The sequence below is a fragment of the Brienomyrus brachyistius genome, chromosome 7 (genome assembly GCF_023856365.1).
Source record: "Brienomyrus brachyistius isolate T26 chromosome 7, BBRACH_0.4, whole genome shotgun sequence".
Lineage (NCBI taxonomy): Eukaryota > Metazoa > Chordata > Actinopteri > Osteoglossiformes > Mormyridae > Brienomyrus > Brienomyrus brachyistius.
In genome coordinates this window covers 16411654-16433254 of record NC_064539.1, presented here as the reverse complement: position 1 = coordinate 16433254, position 21601 = coordinate 16411654, and the positions used below count along the sequence as shown (strand labels likewise).

At 40.3% G+C, this 21601-nt stretch overlaps 5 protein-coding genes and 4 non-coding genes across 15 annotated transcripts; 2 read left to right on the top strand and 7 right to left on the bottom strand.

Moving 5' to 3' along the window:
* Nucleotides 1-979: 979 nt before the first annotated feature.
* kyat1 (kynurenine aminotransferase 1) lies at nucleotides 980-7471 on the bottom strand. Of its 4 annotated transcripts, XM_049020753.1 has the most exons (14): nucleotides 7108-7471; nucleotides 6884-6986; nucleotides 6265-6323; nucleotides 5171-5318; nucleotides 3862-4011; nucleotides 3696-3782; nucleotides 3405-3524; nucleotides 3186-3306; nucleotides 2978-3054; nucleotides 2797-2886; nucleotides 2308-2494; nucleotides 2073-2149; nucleotides 1557-1643; nucleotides 980-1471 (listed from the first exon to the last, which is right to left on the bottom strand). In XM_049020753.1, exons 2-14 carry the CDS (start codon nucleotides 6959-6961, stop codon nucleotides 1400-1402), a joined length of 1353 nt encoding a protein of 450 aa, XP_048876710.1. In that variant the 5' UTR covers nucleotides 6962-6986; nucleotides 7108-7471; the 3' UTR covers nucleotides 980-1399. The 4 variants fall into 4 exon arrangements, with proteins under 4 accessions (XP_048876710.1, XP_048876713.1, XP_048876711.1 ...); XM_049020756.1 differs by lacking the exon at nucleotides 6265-6323 and having other exon boundaries at nucleotides 3862-4027; XM_049020754.1 differs by lacking the exon at nucleotides 6884-6986.
* Nucleotides 7472-8428: 957 nt separating this feature from the next.
* Nucleotides 8429-11040, bottom strand: surf6 (surfeit 6). Its single transcript, XM_049020757.1, has 5 exons — nucleotides 10786-11040; nucleotides 10457-10562; nucleotides 10097-10306; nucleotides 9539-9624; nucleotides 8429-9346 (listed from the first exon to the last, which is right to left on the bottom strand). Exons 2-5 carry the CDS (start codon nucleotides 10548-10550, stop codon nucleotides 8660-8662), a joined length of 1077 nt encoding a protein of 358 aa, XP_048876714.1. The 5' UTR covers nucleotides 10551-10562; nucleotides 10786-11040; the 3' UTR covers nucleotides 8429-8659.
* A 45-nt stretch (nucleotides 11041-11085) lies between these two features.
* On the top strand, nucleotides 11086-14352 carry LOC125746594 (surfeit locus protein 1). Its single transcript, XM_049020758.1, has 9 exons — nucleotides 11086-11313; nucleotides 11508-11574; nucleotides 11877-12004; nucleotides 12197-12279; nucleotides 12595-12786; nucleotides 13124-13196; nucleotides 13285-13447; nucleotides 13520-13601; nucleotides 13677-14352. Exons 1-9 carry the CDS (start codon nucleotides 11248-11250, stop codon nucleotides 13741-13743), a joined length of 921 nt encoding a protein of 306 aa, XP_048876715.1. The 5' UTR covers nucleotides 11086-11247; the 3' UTR covers nucleotides 13744-14352.
* A 4-nt stretch (nucleotides 14353-14356) lies between these two features.
* On the bottom strand, nucleotides 14357-17516 carry rpl7a (ribosomal protein L7a). The gene is made up of 8 exons (XM_049020759.1): nucleotides 17477-17516; nucleotides 16724-16844; nucleotides 16358-16507; nucleotides 16064-16204; nucleotides 15754-15833; nucleotides 15230-15360; nucleotides 14953-15022; nucleotides 14357-14513 (listed from the first exon to the last, which is right to left on the bottom strand). Exons 1-8 carry the CDS (start codon nucleotides 17477-17479, stop codon nucleotides 14409-14411), a joined length of 801 nt encoding a protein of 266 aa, XP_048876716.1. The 5' UTR covers nucleotides 17480-17516; the 3' UTR covers nucleotides 14357-14408.
* LOC125746917 (small nucleolar RNA SNORD36) lies at nucleotides 14704-14775 on the bottom strand. The gene has a single exon (XR_007399094.1). It is a non-coding gene; the product is annotated as a small nucleolar RNA SNORD36 (small nucleolar RNA).
* LOC125746916 (small nucleolar RNA SNORD36) lies at nucleotides 15092-15163 on the bottom strand. Its single transcript, XR_007399093.1, has one exon. It is a non-coding gene; the product is annotated as a small nucleolar RNA SNORD36 (small nucleolar RNA).
* Nucleotides 16582-16653, bottom strand: LOC125746919 (small nucleolar RNA SNORD24). The gene has a single exon (XR_007399096.1). It is a non-coding gene; the product is annotated as a small nucleolar RNA SNORD24 (small nucleolar RNA).
* On the bottom strand, nucleotides 16926-16999 carry LOC125746918 (small nucleolar RNA SNORD36). The gene has a single exon (XR_007399095.1). It is a non-coding gene; the product is annotated as a small nucleolar RNA SNORD36 (small nucleolar RNA).
* A 14-nt stretch (nucleotides 17517-17530) lies between the features above and the next one.
* Nucleotides 17531-21601, top strand: med22 (mediator complex subunit 22). Of its 4 annotated transcripts, XR_007399012.1 has the most exons (6): nucleotides 17531-17664; nucleotides 17872-18011; nucleotides 18093-18173; nucleotides 18460-18668; nucleotides 20159-20355; nucleotides 20669-20804. XR_007399012.1 is itself a non-coding variant. In XM_049020750.1 (5 exons), exons 2-5 carry the CDS (start codon nucleotides 17889-17891, stop codon nucleotides 20856-20858), a joined length of 597 nt encoding a protein of 198 aa, XP_048876707.1. In that variant the 5' UTR covers nucleotides 17531-17664; nucleotides 17872-17888; the 3' UTR covers nucleotides 20859-21601. The 4 variants fall into 4 exon arrangements, 3 of the variants coding, with proteins under 3 accessions (XP_048876707.1, XP_048876706.1, XP_048876708.1); XM_049020750.1 differs by lacking the exon at nucleotides 20159-20355 and having other exon boundaries at nucleotides 20675-21601; XM_049020749.1 differs by lacking the exon at nucleotides 20159-20355 and having other exon boundaries at nucleotides 20669-21601.

The following is a 21601-nucleotide window of genomic DNA, read 5'->3' as shown; positions in this document are numbered from 1 at the left end:
TGATGGTAGTCTTCATGGTTCCTGTTCCAAGTCCCGATTCCATAATAAACCCTGAATTTTGCCCCGATTCTTGCCTGTTTGCCTGCTCCTTACCTGCCTACCCGCACGATCGCCGCTCAGCACGCCTGCGATCGTGACAGTTTCAAATTGCAGTAAAAAAATTAATCAGGTTTTCCAGCTCATTTTTCATCCTGGTTTCTTCCTTCTTTAGTTTACCATCCTGGAAAAATGTTTGTTTTTAATGACCAAGATCTTTCTTTGGTAGTTAAATTATTGTTCTTGTCCTTCCATCTTGGTTCTAATCACTTGACTGCGTATACCATTAATTATATAGTGTATACCATTAACTCCCAAAATTCCCACAGAACCTACTGAAGCCTTGATCTGGATTTGTACCTTCAGGACCTGAACTTTCCACCTCTGCATAGAACAAAAACAGTTTCAGTTATGTTTTATGGCTATAAGTATATTCACCTGAATGCTGTTTTTCAGCCAATGTTGCATTTAATTACATTGTTTGTCAAAACAATACAGGATTGTGCCCCTCCATGATCCTGTGCAAGATGAGGGGCCATAAGAAGATTGACAGCTGGATGGATGGATGAAAAAACAGACCAGCCAACAGGTCTGAAATTAAGGTAAGATGACTCATTGTTCCAGGAGCCACAGGTAGTTCACAGCTGGTCTGCTGCTTGAGGTAAGTTAAACTGATCATTCCACCTGAATTGAGTCAAGGTATCTACAGCAGAAACTCACATAAAGAGAGCTGAATCAAGCTGGGGTCAGTCTCAAAACTGCCACCATTCATAGTGTGAGGCAACATAGGCATTTGTTGTGCAGTCTAGCTCACCTATAGGGTACTACCTGAGAGAAAATTGTTTTTAAATGTACATTCAAACACCTAAAGTTAAAAAAGCTAAAGTTTAAAATATAGCAGAATCCAAAAATATGACACCCATCAACTTTACTGACATAAACATTTTAACTTAGAATGATACTTTTTAATGAATCTTAACCTTTAGAAATGACAAGAAAATTGTCAAACTTTGAGTTCCCATCCCATTAAGAGGTAGCAAACAATCATTTAAAACTAGACTGACCTGACAATAGGTTTTTACTCAATCATGTACCAGAGAATAAAGAACAAGCCTTTCAAAAAGCCTTGCCTGAGAATTGATTTACTAATTCTACAGCTGAGATTAGGTTAGTAGTTTCACAATTATAGTGCAATATTTCTTGTACAAGTTAAAATAGCACACATCATAAAATATATTGCCAAAATAATCTTTGACCAGTTTTGCAGTATAAACTGACAACTCTTCATTCTCAGGAGTGTGTAGACACTGACTAACATTGTCCCTTTAATGCTGGGTAATTCAGGAGCGTGAGTGAAGGTTGGCTACTCCATCTGCAGTTTGCTTTTACTCCATTTCCTAAGAATCTCTTCTGCTGCATTTAGGGTTGAATCCTCCTGTTAGACAGAAAGCACAAGACGTCACTGCCTCTGAAGAAGGTTTACACTGTTATAGTCATTTCAAGTCCTTGGAGAGGTTTACCTTGACGAAACAGAACCTTATGTAATTTTCAAAATCCTTACAGTGTTCTGGACTGTAAAAAGCAGACACTGGTATGGTGGCTAAGCCCTGTTCAAACAAGAAAAGCATGTGAACATCACCTCACGTAAATCAATACTGTAGCTAATACAGAATATTTATACCACACGTCCCTCCTTTCAAAAGGGATACATTGTTTTTAAAAGGTAATATAAAAAAGATATAAGAGAAAAATAAATTCCCATATAAACTGCTTGGGTTACTATGTTGTTGGTAGTAACCCTAATCATTATTGGGGCAGTCATATAAAAACAAAAATCCCAAACCTGAATAAAGAGCAAATGAGAATTCTTATAAGTTCACAGAAGCTAATGTGTGTATTTTCTGTTGATTTGCTTTAAGTTAACCAATGCTGGACGCCATTGCCTATTTCTATGACCTACTGCCCTTTCTGCTTTGCATAGATCTAGATCTAGGTTGATCTAGATCAGTGATTTGGAAAGTAATGGGTGTGTTTACCTTATTCTTCATGAGCCACTTCACAAACCTGTTATCATACGGCTCATCTTGTGCTGTAGAATCTGGCAGATCTACCTCTTACCCATAGAAAAAGGAAGAAAATATTAAACGCCACATCCAATAAAGCAACAGTTGCACAAATGCTTAGAAAAATACTTGCTTTTAACCCCGACTCAAGCCTCTCCAGGCTAAACAGAACCTAGCATGTATGCATGCAAGGCACTAATGTACTTACTCATGGCCGAAATATCTGCGATCATGAAGTAGCCTCCCTCTGGAATGACAGGCTGAAGACCGACGTTCGAAAGGCACGCAGCCAGCTTCTGGCGCTTCAGCTGAAGCCTTTCAGGCAGCTGGAGGAAGTAACTTTCCTGGCTCCCAAAGTGATCAAACTCTCTCTGAAATCCATGGGCCACCGCCTCCTGAGCGGCAGGTCACGTGACAGGAAGTGAGTATCCACATACCACAAAATGATCTCTATTCCACATAAGAAGTACCAACGTGCAAATGTTGAGAGCCTGATGTTGTCTCGATTAAAAACTCTTTAGTAACCAATATACAAGGAAACAAGAATGGGAAAATAAATCAAAATCAATAACTTGATTTGAATATCTCACAACTAGTTAGGTTAATTTCCAAAAGGTCAGCAAGATGATTGGGTATAAATACTTATTGATTATTGTTCAAAAAGAGCTACGCAATAAGAGATTTCCTGTGCGGTTACCTGCGCAGCAGTGGCGCAGTGGTACACTGAGTTCTGATGGACTGTTTTCAGATGCGTCAGGAGGGGTCCAGACCCAATGGCCCAGCCCACCTAACATGAAATCCAGAGAAATCATATAAACACAGTCTGCGGTGCAGAACCACACACAGGGCCGCTGAACAGATGTCTGTCTGAGGCCTGCCTTCCATCCTGTGGCACTGAAGGTCTTCCCCGCGCTCCCAATGGTTATCGTTCGCTCCCACATTCCAGGCAGACTAGCTGCACAGACAATTAAGAAAAAACAATGAATGCATTAAACAGCAATACAAGCATAGTTCAGAACCTCAAACCCTAGTAAGGTCTTATAGAGATCTGGGTGATTCAGTTATTCAGTTTTAAAAAGGACACACCTATTTTAATGTGCTTGGCTCCATCGTAGGTCAGCCACTCGTACACCTCGTCGCTGATGCAGACCACATCATGCTTCACACATAGGTCTGCAATAAGCCGCAGCTCTTCCTGTTTGTACACCTGTAGTGGTCGGAGTGCCGAAGGCAGAGTGCGGTGATCATCAATACAACCACAGGAGTGTCATACTGGCATGGCCCTCAGTCACGCGAGACCGTCACCTTTCCCAGCGGGTTGTTCGGTGTGTTCAGAACGATGGCTTTCGTGCGGCGTGTAAATTTACTGGCCAGTTCGTCAGGAGACAAAACCCAATCTGCACTGGATACAGATCTGTCCTTTGTCTAAGAAAGCAGATGCATTTAAAATTAAGTTTCCATGAACCTAGATAAAAGTTACAAATCAATTTAAACCCTAAGCTCTAATTCATAACAATTACATATTTAAAAAGATGGGAGAGGTTTCCATTCAGTTAGGAATTAAGAGCTTATTAAATCATAATAGGCAGGACTTACGGGCCTTAAGGGGACATAAACAGGTTTTCCTCCTGCCATTTTAACCATCGGCTGGTAACAGTCGAAAAATGGTTCGATGATGATCACCTGGGAAAATCAATTTCAGAGTTAATGTCAGACAAATCAGGGTGCAAAACAGACGTTAAAGAAGCAGCATCTGGATTACCTCATCACCCTCGTCCACCAGGGCCTGGAAGGAGCAGAAGAGGGCCTCATATGCACCCACGGTGACCAGGACATCCTCCATCGGGTCGACCTCCCGGCCCATAATCCTTCCGAAGAACTTGGCTAGAATCTTCACAAGAGGCGGATGACCCTGTGAGGGCGTAACACTATTTCCTGTCACTTTGTGACTTCACTGCAGTTCTCCACCAAAACAGGCTAATATGCAGACTGAAACCGGTTTAAAATGTATGCATGCTGAGTAGTCGCAACATCTATGACTATCCTGAAGTTACATGACCTCTTCTTTTAACGATACTGTAAATGTTTGAGAACTCAGGAGAGCAGTTGCTGGAGTTTTGAAAGTGAAATGTCCCATTCTTGCCTGATATAGGATTTCAACTGCTCAACAGTTTGGGGTCTCGGTCATATATTTCCATTTCATGATACACCAATTTCAGTGGGTGACAGGTCTGGACTGCAGGCAGAACAATGTAATCTGGATGGCATTTCTCTGGATACTATGAATCTTAATGACATTATGTACCATAGACAGTGCGGAGGCGCAGTGGTTAGCACTGCTGCCTCACAGCAAGAAGGGCCTGGGGTTGGTCCCAGGTCCTTCCTGTGTGGAGTTCACACGCTCTCCCTGTGTTTGTGTGGGTTTTTGCCAGGGGCTCTGGTTTCCTCCCACAGTCCAAAAGCGTGCAGGGCAGGTTGATTGGTGAGTCTGAATTGGCCCTGTATTTGTGTGAGTGTGTGCGCCCTGCAGGGTGTTGCCGACTGCCCAGGGTTGGTTCCTGTCTGCTCCCATTGTTCTATAGGCTCCGGTCCCCACCCGCGACCCCAGTTGGGATTAAGCGGTTTCAGGAAATAGATGGATGGATGTACCGCAGATGATGAAATTACCAAATTCCTTGCAATATTACATTGAGGAACATAATTCTTAAATTGTTGCACTATTTGCCCATGCATTCTTTCAGAGTGGTGAACCTCTTCCTCTCTGCGAGGCTCTTCTTAAACCCAATCATCTTACTGACCTTTTGCCAATTTGCCTAATTAGCTGTGAGATATTGAAGCAGGTGTTTTGTTTTAGCATTACACAATGTTTCCAGCATTTTTTTTGCCCGTGCCCCAACGTTTTTGATACGCGATTCTGGCATCAAATTCAAATCAAGCATATATATTTGGACATTTTACACAGCATCCCAACTTTTTTGGAAATGGCTGTTGTATTTAAATTTGCAACAGAACATCGTTCAACTCTGTAATATTCTTATAATAAATACGACATAAGAAAACAGAGAACTTACAAAAGCTCGTGTGTACTGATGAAGCCTGTATTCTCCGCTCACAGCCTGACGGAAAGCCTCCTGAACAAAGTCAGGTGGAGGGAAATCTGGAAAGCCTTGGCCGAGGTTCACGGCCTTGTAATCCGCTGCCAGCTGAGTGAACTCCACCCTGCCAGGACCAAAACACACGTGTGGCCAGGAGGGAATTAGAGCATATCTGCTGTTCCTCATTTCTTTCTGAGTTGCACAGAGAACAAAATATTGAGAGAATAAGGTTCAAAATGTGGAAGTATAAGGGGTCACCAACATCCTTTCAAATAAGATGCATACAATCTAAACCTTCTTTCAATACTCACTGATTTACAGAAAAGTGACATCTTAGAATTGCACCAAAATATATACATTTGCAGTACACAGGACTTAAGGTTACAGAGTAATGAGGCAGGATAAATGTGAGACGTGCTCACCAGGCTTCTACTTAACGCAAGAGGTTATTTATTAACTGTAAGAACTGAACCTTATCCAGTGTCGTCTGTAGGAGTACAGAGTTATTGTGTGAGTTACCTATTATAAGCTGTGAGCAGAGTGGGAAGAGATGGAAACACCAGGATATACACTGTGATATAAGGCACTTCCATATGAATGTCAGAATTATATTATATTATAGGGAGAAAATCCATATTCAGCATCATTTTGGATGCATAAGGATATTCTATTCGGTATAATAACTGCTACAGTTTAACGTTTTTAAAGCTCATGCCAGAAACATACCTTCCAAAAAAAAGGGTTCCAGTTTGTACCTTTGCTTGGGACTGAGTAGGCCAGTTGTACCCATAGCTGAAGGTAATTGTACCTTTTAAGGTGCATAAACTCTGAGGAACATTTTTGTACAATTGAAGGTACATTGATGCTATCTGTTCACTAAAAATTGTGCAGGTGGATGAAACCCCAAAATAAACGACCGTTTGATTTTTTTTTTCTACATAACATCTACAGAGTGTTACCAGTCGCAGATTTATTGTAAAGGAACAAAAAGTATGTAACTCGATATATTTAATATGCAATTCTTTTAAATATCCGTAGTGCTTTAGGCCAGTAACCATGCAAGTAATTACCAAATATTTTTATCCACTCCTTCAATTCTGCGCGCGTGCAGCTGCCGTGACATCATTATCTAAGCAAAAAAAAAAAAAAAAACGTTAATTGCGTCATACATTAATATTATTGGAGGAATAGATTAGTCGTTGATTTTATTATCACTGTATATAGTAAATGAAAAATCTGCAAATAAGCTGTAAAATGTTAGTTCATCTGTAGCTCAAGGGTCGGATGGAGGAAGTAAACACCCTTTGCAAAACCTTACTAAACGTATTGTTGATACTGTCATTGCTTATTATTCGCCACGGAAAGATCATCCCATTATTCTCTTCCGCTCTTATTTCCTCTTCTTCAAAACAGAAAGTTTTCAACTTTTGAAACGTGTTTCATATTCAACTTGTTAGTCAACACAGTCTACCACCAGAGCCGGAGAGAAAAACCCTTTGCGGCACCGCCCCCGGCCGCTCGCCGGTTAGTAGTTTAATTTCTTTACAGGTATTTGATTTATTTCTAAATGAGGCTTTTTCATACAATCACACATTCGTGGCAGGGTGTCCCTAGCTCTGGTGTATTTTTATTCGATAAAAACTGAAACACCCCTCCTACAGCTGACCGATTATTTTTTTATACACATACCTTGACAGGATGGATTTTACTGACAGTTGTTTTATTCAGACACACGCCAACCACAATTGCAGTAACTGCTCTCAGCATAACAGTGCGAATTCTTCACGTTTCTCTAACATGAGGCAAAAATAGTAATTATGAACATGATATAATATATGCATTTTACGTACACGTAATTAGTGCTGCCTCATACTCAGAAGCCAGTTTCAGAAAGAACCGCTGAAATGACTCACCTTGGTTTACATTGATAACATACGTTGCAGTATCTCCAACGTTCTATATACCAGAGGCAGACTGCCGTGTCATTTTTATAAAGACACTGGGGCTGCGAGTCGGTGTTTGACTTCGTCTCTAAGTCCCTCCCCGTGAACTTTGGTCGCTATGGCTGTAATTTCCTGTGCAGGCGGGTCAATGGGCGGTGCGCCCTGTAGGATTGTTGTGCGTTATTATTACAGCTATATTCATTAGGACCTCAGTACGTTATTATTACAGCTATACCCATTAAGACCACTGTGCGTTATTATTACAGCTATACCCATTAAGGCCACTGTGCGTTATTATTACAGCTATACCCCTTAAGACCACTGTGCGTTATTATTATACTTAACCCGTCAGGGCTCCTATGTGTCATTACAGCTATAACCAATTAGGACCGCTATGCGTTATTATTACAGCTATACCCATGACGGACTCATAAGCCAGAAACCTTTAGTCCTCCAGTACGCAGTAGCCCGAAAGAAAGGTGCACTGAAATTTTAATTTCAACCGTAAAATTGGCAATCGATAAATCTGATTGTTTTGGACTAGAAAAAACGTATATGAACAAATAAAAGCAAGTATAGCTCTCGCATAGGGGCTATGCAGTGATTAATACTATTCATAACAATTTACACTATATTATTCATTACAAAACATGTTAACTACCCTACATTAAACTCCACGGTATCCGCTACACTTTATCAAAATCACTTAATTTTTAAGAGTAACGACAGCATAATCATCGATTGGTCACATTCCATTACTAATATGCAGCAAATTAGGTTTTTAGATATCTCAAAATTATGGCCATTGATTTTCTTTTGGTATTCATTAAAAAAACACTCTCTAAAGTTAACAAGATTTAATGTCTAACTTATCACCATCCCAGATTTCTGAATTCGGTTTGCTTGACGTTGGGTCCAGCGCTCACACGACCCTGTTCATAGCACTTTCACATCACACCTCTTGGGTTGGGCTCAACTCTCTCCTCCACTAGGTGCATGTGTATGGGGAGTTTGCATGTTCTCGCTGTACCAAGCGTTAGAATAATTGGCATCTCTAAACTGCTTGTGGCGTGTGCGCGTACGTGCCCCGTGATGGACTGGTGTCTCCTTCAGGGTGCTCCGTACTGCTTGGGATATGCTTCTGGCTGAATGTGCCAAAGTTCACAACTGATTTTTTTTTTTGTAAAATATCCATGCACATAATTTCATGTTCTGTGTAGTAACCATAAACTGTCCCATCATTAGGTATACATTCTGTACACAGTTCCACAAGCAAAAGTAAAGCCAAAAATCCTTTTGCACCAATAATTTTCAATTAAAATAAGATCTTGCCTGTAAATGACAGAATGTAAAATTGTGACACCACACTGGCAGGGTGAACAATCAGGACCAGAAAACTTTGAACCTCAAATGCACAGTATTATTTAAAAGTCCTTATGATAGTAACAAAGTAGCATCTTATGTTGCCGTCTCTGCAGCAGCTTTTGACCACATAAAGTGTGTCACATTGTCCTTTACAGTTTCAGCCCTCCAAGTCCCCTGGCAGCACACGACCCTTTTTGCGGGCCTTTTCCTTGCGCCTCTCCATCTTTGCATGCTTTCTCTTCTGGATGTTGTCGCGCCGCTTGTCCTGTCGATGCTGCATCTTCTCCAGAACATGCGTGCTGCGCTGCTCCCAGCGTTTCTTCCTCTGGGTACGCATTTTCTCCTTCCTTTTCAGGGAAGCCCGCAGAAGGTCCTCATTGTCCTTAATCTTCAGGCCCTCTGCTTTGTACAGCACGTTGGTCCACTTCATCTTCTCCTCCATTTCTTTCGCCTTGGCCTCATCCTTGCCTCTCAGCTCTTCCAGTTTGGCTTTGCGTGCCTCAACACGGTTCAGAAGCTGCTTGTAGTTCTTGCCTGTTAGAGGAGTCAAATTGCCCTTCACACTCTTCTTCTTTTCTTTCTTCATTTGTTCTTTACTCATGAACTCTTTGCCTGCGTCTATCTTGTTGTATACTAGGCTGGTTAAGTCTTTTTCAGGAGCCCTAGATATTTCTATGATAGAATTTTCAGATCTTCCTTCATCCTCTATTTTTACATCCTTGCCCATTTTCTCTGCTAGTTTCTTCATTCTGAACTCTTTTCTTTTCCTCTTCTTACGTTCTCTTTCTTGTTTGCGTCGCTGTTGCTTCTTCTCCCGAGCCTCGGATGAAGTCTTACCGACATCCTGAAATGTAGAGAAAAAAAACACAAAACAACATAGCTGATGAACAATCTACAGCACTATCCAGAGGACACAATGATGACAAAATATTTGAATGGATTAAATATTACACAGGGAGGAAAAATGACAAGTCAAATGTTGGTACACATATAAAATCAGCTGTTTAGGAAAAGACAACTTTCTGCAGATACATACATGGCCATGACACTTTTCAATCTTCTCATGTAGCTTCTGACGCAAAATGTCAACGGCAGAAAAGTCTCTGGAATCACCTACCTCCTCTAATAAAACAAGTCAGAATGAAATGACAAAATTAGCTTCATATTTACATTTACAGTATTTGGCAGACGCCCTTAGCCAGAGCGACTTACATAAGTGCTTTAAGACGCTGCAATGAATTTTTCCGATACTAGCTCAATAAGGACCCAGGGTATGAATACCATATATGTAATAATGCACATATACATATATGTATATATGTGCATTATAAAATAATGAACATATATGTATATCATATATGTGCATTATTTTACAGGATAATAGAAATAACACGTATGGTTATAAATGGCAAAACAAGCTATTTACCCAAATAAAATATCCCTTTTTTATATAATTGTTTTTGAAACTGATGGTTAAAAACTGCATTGTAATTTGTTACTATACACTTATGCACACAAGAAACCGATACTTGTATGCCTTTATTAACTATTAAAATTACTAAAAACTTTTTTTTTTTTTTTTTTTAACACAGACCTGTTCTGACAGCTGATTTACTATTGATATTCTCTTTTGATACATTCTGATCTGCAGAAGAGGCTTCCGTCTCTTTTGGCTGGGTGGTACTCTTGTGTTTTATCTTTGCTTCCGTCTCAGTGTTGCACATTTTCCCTCTAGTTCGGTCTTGCTTGCTTTTCTGCTTCGCTTGCTTTGCTGGCCCTGCATTAGCTCCATTGCAAAATGGAACTAAAAAGTACAACACAGGTTCACCTTCAGACTTCAGGTATCATGCAGAATGCCAAATTTCAATAATAAAACAAATACTATCACATTACAAAGTTACTTATAAATAAAACCAAATACAAAGAGAGAATGGGTGAAGAATTGCGCCGTTACCGAAGGGCCTTTCCCGTGGTGTGTGTTTCTGGGAAACACAAACTTTACTGGCCAATTTCTGAAAATAGACGTCCTTGGAAGCTAGACTCGCCATGAAAAATGAGACCTAAAAGAAACATAGAACAACGTTATTGTTTTAGTTGATTCATCCGTTGGTAGAGATGGTACTATCATAATTCTAACAAATAACAAAACATAACAGCGATTAGGAATTATCAGTATTCATACGAGAATCTAATATATTTATTGCACAGCTATTGTATACTTTACGATTGAAACATCTGTAAATTATACAACATTTCTGGAGGAAAACATAAAGAGAAGCTTACAAAACTGAATCAAAACGTCGATACACGGACGCAAACTGCGAACTGCACGCCTTTCCGACTGCAAGACACATTTCCCACATGGCAAGGCAGGAGCAATAGAGTTACAGTTGTCATTCAAGGGGAAACTAGACTTATAATTTTGAAGCACTTCTCAGTTTATAAAAAACAGTACAGAGTAAAATCAAGCTCAACCTTTTCTCCAATTCTCGTAAAATGGACAAAAAGACTATTACATCTTACAACTGACGATCACCATGCAGTATTCGATTCGTAAGCCTATAATGTGACGACACAACGTTACGCATGCGCACTCTAAAACGAAAGCCATATTACAAAGTAGTAGAGCCGTCAAATACAAGCTACAATATACTGAGCAAACTACCAATATAGCGAGATAATTGTACTGTCCGTTGTAGCAATTTACGAGGATCGTGTGCGTATTGAAATATAATTTCTATCAAGATGAGTGTGACTGTGAAGTTTATGCAGAGGTATTCCGGTAACTTCTTCAAGGTTTTACGCAGCAATGTAAGTGTCGAACTGCTTTCCATTTATAAAAGTGCCCATGAACTAATTTAGCTTAAATACGATTAACATTAAATCACACGCCCGGTGACTCAATTTCAAAATGAAGACCTCTGATTTTGGTGCATTTAAAAACTTCTTAAAATGCTTTATATTTGGATAGCGATTTTAAATATTGCACATTACTGTCTTAAAAGGCCAACCTTGTTCATCTCAGCAAGAGGAGTCTTTTTGGGCAGAGGGTTCATTTGAAACTTTTAAGCAGTAAGTGACTATTATCTGTGTAGTTTCTTCGGTCTGACCACGGCCTGATATTGGTCTCTTTACCCTTTCTGTGTATCTTCTGTTCTCTGTAGCTTCTATAAAATATTACGTCTTTGCAGTACGGGCCATACCCATACCTGTGTTTGGCAGTTTGACCCTAACAGAAAGACGTAACCTCCGCAAGTAGCATCAAACTCCCTAACCCCAGCAGACATAATTTCCCTGCCAAATAACTCTCTGATCCCTTTTAGCGGCCTTTTCTAAATCCCTTTTAATGGTCAGTCATATATTTCTGTATTCAGGGAAGAATATCTACTGCGTCCGACAGTCAAATTCTTCAGCAGCTGAGACAGAAAAAATAGAAGATTCGTTTCTGAAATGGTTTCTGTTGCTCATTCCTGTCACCACATTTGGCCTTGGGACTTGGCAGGTATGCAGTCTATATAGCTGTAAGGTGGAAAAGAGTCATCACAGAAGGATAATCACAAATAGTCTTTATACTGGCAAAGTAACCAGATTTTTAATGCTTTTGGAATGTTCTTTTATAGCAAGGCTACTGATTAGCTATAGTTATTACATGTTAAGTTCTATCTGTATGAAACCAGTTTCTGTGTTAATGTAGGTGAGACGTAGGGAATGGAAACTACAGTTGATTGAAGACCTGAGACGTCTGACCACCGCTGAGCCTATAGACCTGCCAACTGAGTAAGAGCCATTGAACTTTGACCAGCTGGTTGCTTCAGAAACATAAGATGCCAAACTGAAAATGATTAAAGCCCTTACAATAATATAAATAGTGTTGGATGGACACTATGATCTTCTAATCTTGCTAATTAGCAGCTAAGTGTGTTTTAAGAGTGTAGCCATATGAAAGCAAACAACCTAAAGGACCAGTATAGAAATTTGACACTGTATGCAACAAGATAGCAGTGTGTATGCAGATATGGTTGCTGTCATTTTGTTGGACATTTCAGCCTGTGAGTTTGATTTTATGTTGCATTTTTGTGATCACTGTTTCAGTCAAATTGAACTGAGCAAACTAGAATACCGGCGTGTGAAAGTGCGTGGGTGCTTTGACCACTCGAAGGAGCTTTACATCATGCCAAGGTCGCCGGTCGACCCAGAACGTGAAGCCAGAGAAGCGGGGAGGCTCACATCCAGTGGAGAATCGGGCGCCAATGTCATCACTCCCTTCCACTGCACAGACCTGGGGTATGAGCTCTGAGCGTGCTCATTACATCTGTCAATCCATCCACCTGCCTCATATCCAGAGCTAGGTAGTTATTTACTAGGAGCATATCCCAGCAAACATGGGGCCTGAGGCAAGGGGAAGTCCTATATTTGATTTCCATCTGCACAATATATGTATAATATTTTAAATATAGAAAGCTATTTGTTCTAAATTCTGTTGTACCAAATACCTCTAAATATTCATTATCCCATCTGTTATATTGGTTTATATATTTGCTATTACAAAGGCACTCGACACATTGTTGCTGTGAATAATTAGAGCATGATCAGATTTAACTTTTTCCCTGTAATTTTACAGGATTACAATTCTGGTCAACAGAGGTTATGTTCCAAAGAAGAAGGTTAAACCAGAAACAAGAATGAAAGGACAGGTAAAAAGAATTTAAATGTGGTACCACAGCTACATCTGTTAGCGTTCAGCTTTTGTGGCCTTTAGCAGGTCCCACACTTGTCTTTTAGGTGGAAGGTGAAGTGGACTTGGTTGGGGTGGTCAGGTTAACAGAACAGCGCAAGCCTTTTGTGCCAAATAACGACATTGAGGGGAACCGATGGCACTTCCGGGACTTGGAAGCAATGACCAAGGTCACCGGAGCAGAACCCATTTTCATTGATGCTGAGCTTGGTAAGCAAGTTCCCTCATCTTTCATTTCAACCTTGAATTGAGCAGATAGAGTAACAAATGTTACTTCTTTAGCCAGCACAATTCCTGGAGGACCCATTGGGGGGCAGACACGCATCACCCTCAGAAACGAGCACATGCAGTACATAGTGACATGGTGAGCCTGTAATTCTTTGTTTTAGTTTGTTTGCATTACTTCAGCTTCACAAATGTTTCTTCCTTTCCTTCACAGGTACGGCCTTTGTTTGGCCACTTCGTACATGTGGTACACCAAGTTCATCAAGCGGGTGCCTCTCTAACACCTGAAGTCTTTGTAGATTTAATTAGCAAGATCACGCTAGACACATCTAGGTCTACGCTCCAGGCCAGGAAGGCACAGTCCTCTTCTCACTACCTGAATGGATAGTTGTCTTGTTTTCAGAACTAAAAGGGACTGCAGTTCATAATTCTTTAAATCTATTCCCTAGTGCTAGAAACTAGTAAGTGTGAACTGACAATTTAACCATCTCGCTTTAAATTTGGACCATCCTCAACTTCAATGGTTTCTGCTTTTTATGGACATAGTACATATGTTTGCTACAAACCAGCAGCAATCACTTTACTTATTTACTGAAATTATAATCAGGGCTGTTAAAGCCATGATGCATATGCTGACCTACTGCAGAATAAATTCATTTAGGGGTTCAGATAAAGAATGCCTGCCTACTTGTCACTGTCACGTAATAATCCACAGTGCTAGATAGCAGGCCCCTGCAGTAGGTCATGATAAACAGGATCCAACATCCCTCTTCCAACCAACTTGGAGCCCGTAACACGCGACAGGCTAAGTCATCGGGGCACTTCGATCAATGCATGTACATGATGTGTATGAAGGCCGCAAATAAAGTTCCACCCAGTGGCACAAGCAAGCCATTGATTTTTCCTCTTTATTATATACACAATGAAAAGGGGACACATTGTGTATTTAGCCCAGTTTTGTGGCCAATTCCTTGGCCTTCGCCTTCTCCAGCTTGGCAATACGAGCCGTTGACTTGGGGCCCATGATGCCACCTCCCCAGTGACGACGGATCTGACGAGAGAAGTTTAACGTTAGGATTGCAAAAAGGGGGTCCAGACCATGAAAACCTTGACCGTTGTGCAGGGTAGCTCTTGCATTTCCCTAATATTAAGTCTGAATAGCTTGGATTTGCCAGTACAATTTACAGAATATCAAAATGAAAGTTCATTTATAGGTCAGTGGTATCTCAGATTTTAAACCTTATGCTCAGGGTTAAAAAGCTCATTTGAAACAACATGGTTTTTCAGGTGAAGAAATTCTGACATCATTGCAAAAGGTTTGTTCATCTGAGAATTAGTCTGATATTAGCAATTTCAAATTAAACCTGTTGTGTACAGTGGGTCAAGTCTCACTTATGGCATTCACTTCACAAACCCGATCCTGACCGCACAGTTGACTGGGCTGTGGCACATTCCCAACCCACTATTTAACCAGCTGGTAAGGATCTTACCTCCTCGTATCGATCATTGTAGTTTGTCTTGATGGCTTCAACCAGCTTGGCAAGAGCTCCTTTGTCCTCACTGTAATACAATAGCAAAGTTAGCATGGTTCATGACAAGCATCCCAATTGGTGCTCTGAGCTTGGACCTTTTGCTCAGGGTTAAAAAGCTCATTTGAAACAACATGGTTGTTCAGGTGAAGAAATTCAGACATCATTGCAAAAAGGCCCAAAAAAACAGTACATTCTCAGCAATTAATATCTAAAGCAAATGGATGTCTTTACGTACGGATTGATCTGTGTAAAGGCCACAGAAGTGCAGGTCTTCCTGTGAACCAAACGACCCAGCCTTGCCTTGCCCTTGACTATACAGTAGGGGACTCCCATCTTCCGGCATAGTGCAGGAAGAAAGACGACCAGCTGTAGAGGTATTCGTTGAGAGAATTAACATAACTGTTGCCCAAACGTGCTCACGTTACATTCAGCCACTCTAGCTTGATGTACGAAGTTACGTCTCTTCAGCAGAGGTTAACACTACTTTCATTAGCACAATGACAAAGGAAAAACTTAATGAATCGTACAATTTGTGAGTTTCAGCTAAGATCAGCAATCCTTGGGAAAACGAATATCCTTTACATTCAGCTAAAATTTATGCTGAAAACTGGCCGAAATGCAAGTTGTCCTCAAATCTGGTGGCAACTGTTGTACAGCTTTTTTTTTTACTGTCATGTGCCCCTTCGTTCAAATACACAAAATATTCAATTCTAGTGCAACACAAAGCAAGAAACTGAAATGGTCAGTAAGATCCCATACCTCAATGGGGTCCACGTCATGGGCAATGACAACCAACTGAGCCTTCTTGCTCTCCACCAGAGTGGTAACAGTATTCACACCTGAAACATCCAGCAACTTAAGCATGTTCTTAGCCTGACCACTTTACCATATCATCTAAAAAGTACCTTTAGGTGAGACTGTTTAGCCCGAGTAAGGAGTGGTCAAAGCAAATGAAATGTGACCAATTCAAGCCCAAGATAATACGGGTATACCAGATAGTAGGGAAAAATATTAACCATAGAGTATAGCTACAGGAGTGGGTCCTTCATGCCAGGTCACACAAACCTACCGGCACGGAGAACAGGTGGTCGTTTAGTTGGGGCATCTCCTTTTCCAGAAGCCTTCTGCTCAGCCCGGGCCACCAGCCTACGCTTCTTCTCCTGCTTGGTTTCAGGCCTGTACTTATGGGCCAGCTTGAAAAGTTGTGTCGCTGAAAGATCAGAAGCCAGATTACCCGTCTACTGTAGCATTCAATGCAGAATCCACACAGCATCCACCAACAACAAATGCAAGACAGTATCTAGACAACATGATCACAAGTGGAAGACATCCCAATACCGCGATACTCCAAAAGCACTCTTACCCGTCTGGCGATCCAGGGCCTGAGTGAATTGGTTGATTGAAGGTGGAACCTTCAGACGCTTGTACAAAATTGAACGCTGTCGCTGAAGTCTAATGTAACGGGGCCATTTCACGAAGCGTGTCAGGTCACGCTTGGGTTGAATGTCCTGACCTACGAAGACAACATGTACTCTACTAGTGATCAAATTAGCGTAAAATGCATTTTAAAGTCGCTTAGCACAAATGTGCATCAGCGATCTTGGTGGTTGGTTGTCAGCACAACAAATAAGATAGCAAATATTCTTTGCATCATCTGCACATCATCATGTCTTCAATGCTTTGTACCACAAAAACACTTCATGGCAAACTAACACCACAGGTTACTTACCAATGCCAAAGTTCTTGGGCCTCTTTTCAAACAAGGGGTTGACCACCTTCTTAACTTCTGGCTTTTTGGCCACCGAGGGGGCCGGGGCCACCTTCTTCCCCTTAGCCTTTTTCCCCTTCGGCTGCCAGGACGTAAAGAAGACGCAGTTATTCTCTCCATCGCATATGAACAGAGACGAATCCAAGCCGTTACACGCTTGGCCGAAGCTCAGTGTTAAAAAGCTCGTTTTTACTCCACACAGTCATTCAGGTGAAGAAATTCAAAGCATCATCGCAGCAGCCATTCAACAGAAAATCCCATTAACCGGAAATTAAGCAGTATACTGAAGGCCAACGCTACTATCCTAATTCTAACACGCAGTCTATCAATAAAGGTACAAACAAGACCTGAGAAAACGTGTGTCCGCCTCAGCAGCCCAAACCCCCTACGTGGGCTGTAACCAGCAACTTCACGTACAACTTTTGCATAATTAAAGAAAGGCGAAACGACAAGGCACTTTGTTTAAAACACCGCATTTATTCCTCTGAATACGAAACATGTTACCAAAGTACAGTTACAGTTCATGTTTGAGTTGAGCAGTGTATTTCACGACTTTGTCTGAAAAATTTCCAAATAATATTTATTGTAACATTAAGCACAATGTATTCCCCGCGCGATATGATGATATTCCTGAATCTTTAAAGTGGCATAAACTGGATGTTCAGAGATTGAAAGCCGAGTCTTTCACCCTATGGAAAAAACACACACACTCACCATTTTAGATCAGACGAAAAGGAAGGAGAAAGCATTGTGGGTAATTTAAGTACTGACAACATCCGCCTACGTCAAAGGAAGAAGCCCTGTGGCATTGTGGGTGGTTCCGGTACCGACAATTTTCCCTACGTTTCGGGAATGTACTGTCTCAAATTTATACCTCTATATGGATTTGTGTAAATTGAAAGGTACGTTGTGCCTTTTTATGATCATTCTGAAAGAAATCGATGAATTAACACTACATTTAGTATGTTTCACAATAGCTGAAGTTGGTACGGTTTAATTATGCAATGGTATCTGATGCTACGGCTTTGCGTAGGATGCTTGCTTTATGAGAACTTGGCGCTTTACCAAGCGCCTTCTTATTTATTAACTTATCGGGGAATTTTTTACAGTATCGTAGCTACTGAAGATGTCCACGCAAAGAGTACTCCCGCAAAGCAAGGAAACTCTCCTTCAGTCCTACAACAAGAGGCTGAAGGATGACATAAGGTCCATTCTAGATAATTTTACGGAGATCATCAAAACTGCAAAGGTGGGTGTGTTAAAAGACGGCTAAGATAAAGCTTTATTAAATAAATGCATATTCTTCTGAAATGTTTGTTCAAAATTTCAGGTGGAGGACGAAACCCAGGTTTCCAGGGCAACGCAGGGAGAACAGGACCATTATGAGATGCATGTCAGAGCAGCAAATATTGTGAGTGATCGTAAATGCTAAGCAGTTTGTACTGGTATTATGTTAGAAGATTTTGGATTTTTAGCTTGGTTCATTTAGCCTAATCTTGTGTTTAGGTTCTTTACATTTTAGCATTTATCTACTCAGTAACCAAGCCTCCTGATCATTCCAAAACCGTTGGATTTCTAGATCCAGGATATCCTTCCTCTGCAAGGTCTTCAATTCATTAGGTGCTCAATAACTTTCGGTTTACCATGGATGCTGTAGTGGATATTGATGATTATTATTTTTAAATATGCTTGCACAGGTACGTGCTGGGGAGTCACTGATGAAGCTGGTGTCAGACCTGAAACAGTTCCTGATCCTGAATGACTTCCCGTCAGTGAATGAGGCCATTAGCCAGCGTAACCAGCAGCTGCGCACCCTGCAGGAAGAGTGCGATAAGAAACTCACCGCCCTGCGTGATGAGATTGCAATTGACCTGTACGAGCTAGAGGAAGAATATTACTCATCCAGGTACAAATAGGCTCATAGTCAGAGTACATACCTATTACCCCCCTGGCTATACCTATGCCCCTTTGTGCCTTTTAAAGAATGTATAAAATTTAATATAAATATGTAATTTGAAGAAAGCCCACGGTGGGCACGTTTATAGAACCTTAATCAAGAGTTGAAGCAAGACAGACTCGTATCACAGTTGTTCTAGTGTAAATAAATGCCTTCCAGAGCACCAAGTCAAAGGAGATTAAGGGAATTCACTGAGTCTTAATTCCCATTTGTACTGAAACCCAAAAAAATGTGCCTTGCTCACAGTATGTTTGACAAGGCCAATGTTTTGAAGTAGGATTTCTCATTTTCTGTGAGCACTTCTAAACAATTTTATACATAAATCAACCAAACTGTTAGTTTATACCTACTTTTGTATTTCTGCATGTTCAAACATGCAGCTTCTCCATCAGTTAAGAAAAAGAATGAACTCACCTTCAGATGTTTAATTTTTGCCTTGGAGAAGTTGTGCTCAAGGCATGTAAGCCAAAGTTACGAAGTAAAGCGAAGTTTCTGAGATGCAGTATGAAAACAAAGCCATACACTTGCAAATGACTCGTGTTTATCAGAATGTTATAGATTAAACTCTGATTTTTGTGTAGACCTGAATTATAATCCTTATATTACCTGGAAAATATAACATAGCACTAGAAAGCTTTGATCTTGCAGTGAATCTTTTTACGTATAAAGGAATTGCACCTTCAAAATTCATATTTATAGTTTTTTACACTTTTTACTCATTGTACTGGAGAAAAGGGGAAAGTGTTCTTTGGTAGCTCTTAGTTTGCAACTAAATGGTAAATCAATTTGATATTGCCATTTAATAGAAAAGTTGATTAAATGCCATTTCAAGACTTTTTTTTTAATTGAAAAGTAAAGTGAATTTTAATGTAGCACATAAACTACATTGTATGTTTACTGTAAAGTTTTTTATAAAAAAAATGTCTTAGATTATTTTTCCTTTCAAAGATTTAAGGTAATTGATACTTTATTGATCCCCATGGGGAAAATTATTAATTAAAGGTAAATAACGTTTTGGCTAAGTATTATATTGATTTGCCATTATACTTCAACAAGATGCTCTGATCTGTTTCATTCCATTTTTAGTTCAAACATAATTCTTTGACTGGATGTTTTTCCCATGTGGATTTTGGCAACATACATTTGGACTATATAATTTTCTTGCTTAGTGCATTCTCAGTATGTTATGAGAGTGTCGGTTTTTGTCTGCTGTAAAGTAACTCATCATTATACACCAGGTCATTTAAAAATTACATGTACTTGAAGTTTATCAAAGTAGATGGTTTATATTTAATACGGATTAATGTCTTGTTTGTATCAGCTTTAAATAGCGCCACTCACATTTTGGGAGTGAAATAAAATAGAATGAGAAGTTTTATTGTCTTTTTTTTCCTCGTCAGAAATCCTCCAGCTAATTCTTGGCGCCTTTTTCTCCACAGGCTTTTGAGTTTTTAAATCTCTCTCTTCTTCTACATTTTCAACATCTCCCTTTGGTTTGTGTAGCATTGAACTGTTACCCAAAGGAACATTTAGCACTTGCAGATTGGCTTAAATTTGATAATGCCCCTGATATACATCAGTCCTTCCAATTTTTCACCCTCTGCTAATAACCCAATGAAAAAATGAAAAACTACAGGTAAATATAAGTATTGCACCATTGTAGAAGGAACATGTGAAAGATGCCACCTTCTGTTCAAAAAGGAATATTATACCACTTGTAATGGAAGTACAACAGTTAATTCTTAGGCCTGGACACTTTTTGTCTTGATATTTCTAAGGGTAGCTCTTCTTTCGTTCGCTCTCTCCCTGCTTCGTATGCATGTGTCTGTTGGTGTGAGCTGTATCCATCTTCTCAGGTGGATCTACGTGTGTGTGTGTGTGTGTGTGTGTGTGCCCAAGCACCCCCTCCCCCCATGCTGATTCTGTACCTGGGTTTTTGTTCTGGAAAGCTACAGTCTGTGGGATGGTGCCGACCTGCCCTTATGTGAAGCCTTCCATCGGCGGGACAGCTGTGGCTCCCCTGGCAGCCCCACAGGCACATCTGCTGATGGCATCGAAGACATCGCCGGCCCAGTCTCACAGGAGTCCACTCCAGGAAACCTCAACGGGCACAGCACTAACACAGCCGAGCACCCCTAATGCGCGGCAGCGGATCTCTCCATGAGTCCATGACATTGTTTTTGCTGCAAATGTTAGCATTAAACCTTTAATGATGGCAGGTATGTGTCTCCATTAAAGTTTGCATTCTGGCACAAGAGACCCAGGAGTGTCTTCCGACATCCCACTGAAAACTGACCCAGGTAGCTGTTGTCCACAAGGCTGAGCTAGGTTAATCTCGGTGAACATAATGATTTTTGTATTTCTGTAGTTTAGAAGTTTGTTTCAGTGTCAACCGATCTAGGCGAGAGATGTTAAGTAGTGAGTTGTTTAGACTAATGCCAAACAGCAGTGAACCTCTTAGTTCTTGCACATTCCATCTCAGGATATTTTGATGACTCGTTTTGTTTCGATGTTAAGTCAGGATGTAGCCAACACACAAAGTAGTAATATAGCTGAACAAACTAGACCTCTTGTGGCATTTTTATTTGCATACTGTAAAGAAAATGACCATTGCTGTTTAAAGAACTTTGACTGTTACGGTAATGTTCTCATCTGTGGGTTTCACCTTATCTGGGCTTACTTAACACTGTATATTTAAAAGTGAATTTTTTGTGTTTTTGGTTTCAGGATTGACTTTATAAAAATAGATTTTGTATTATTTTGAGCTGTTGTTACTTTATACTTGAATTTGTTTTGTTTTGTAAGTTGGGTTTGTATGCTATGGTAGTTTCCATTGTATAAACAATGACTTAGTTAATAAAAGTGTCATACCTAAAACATTA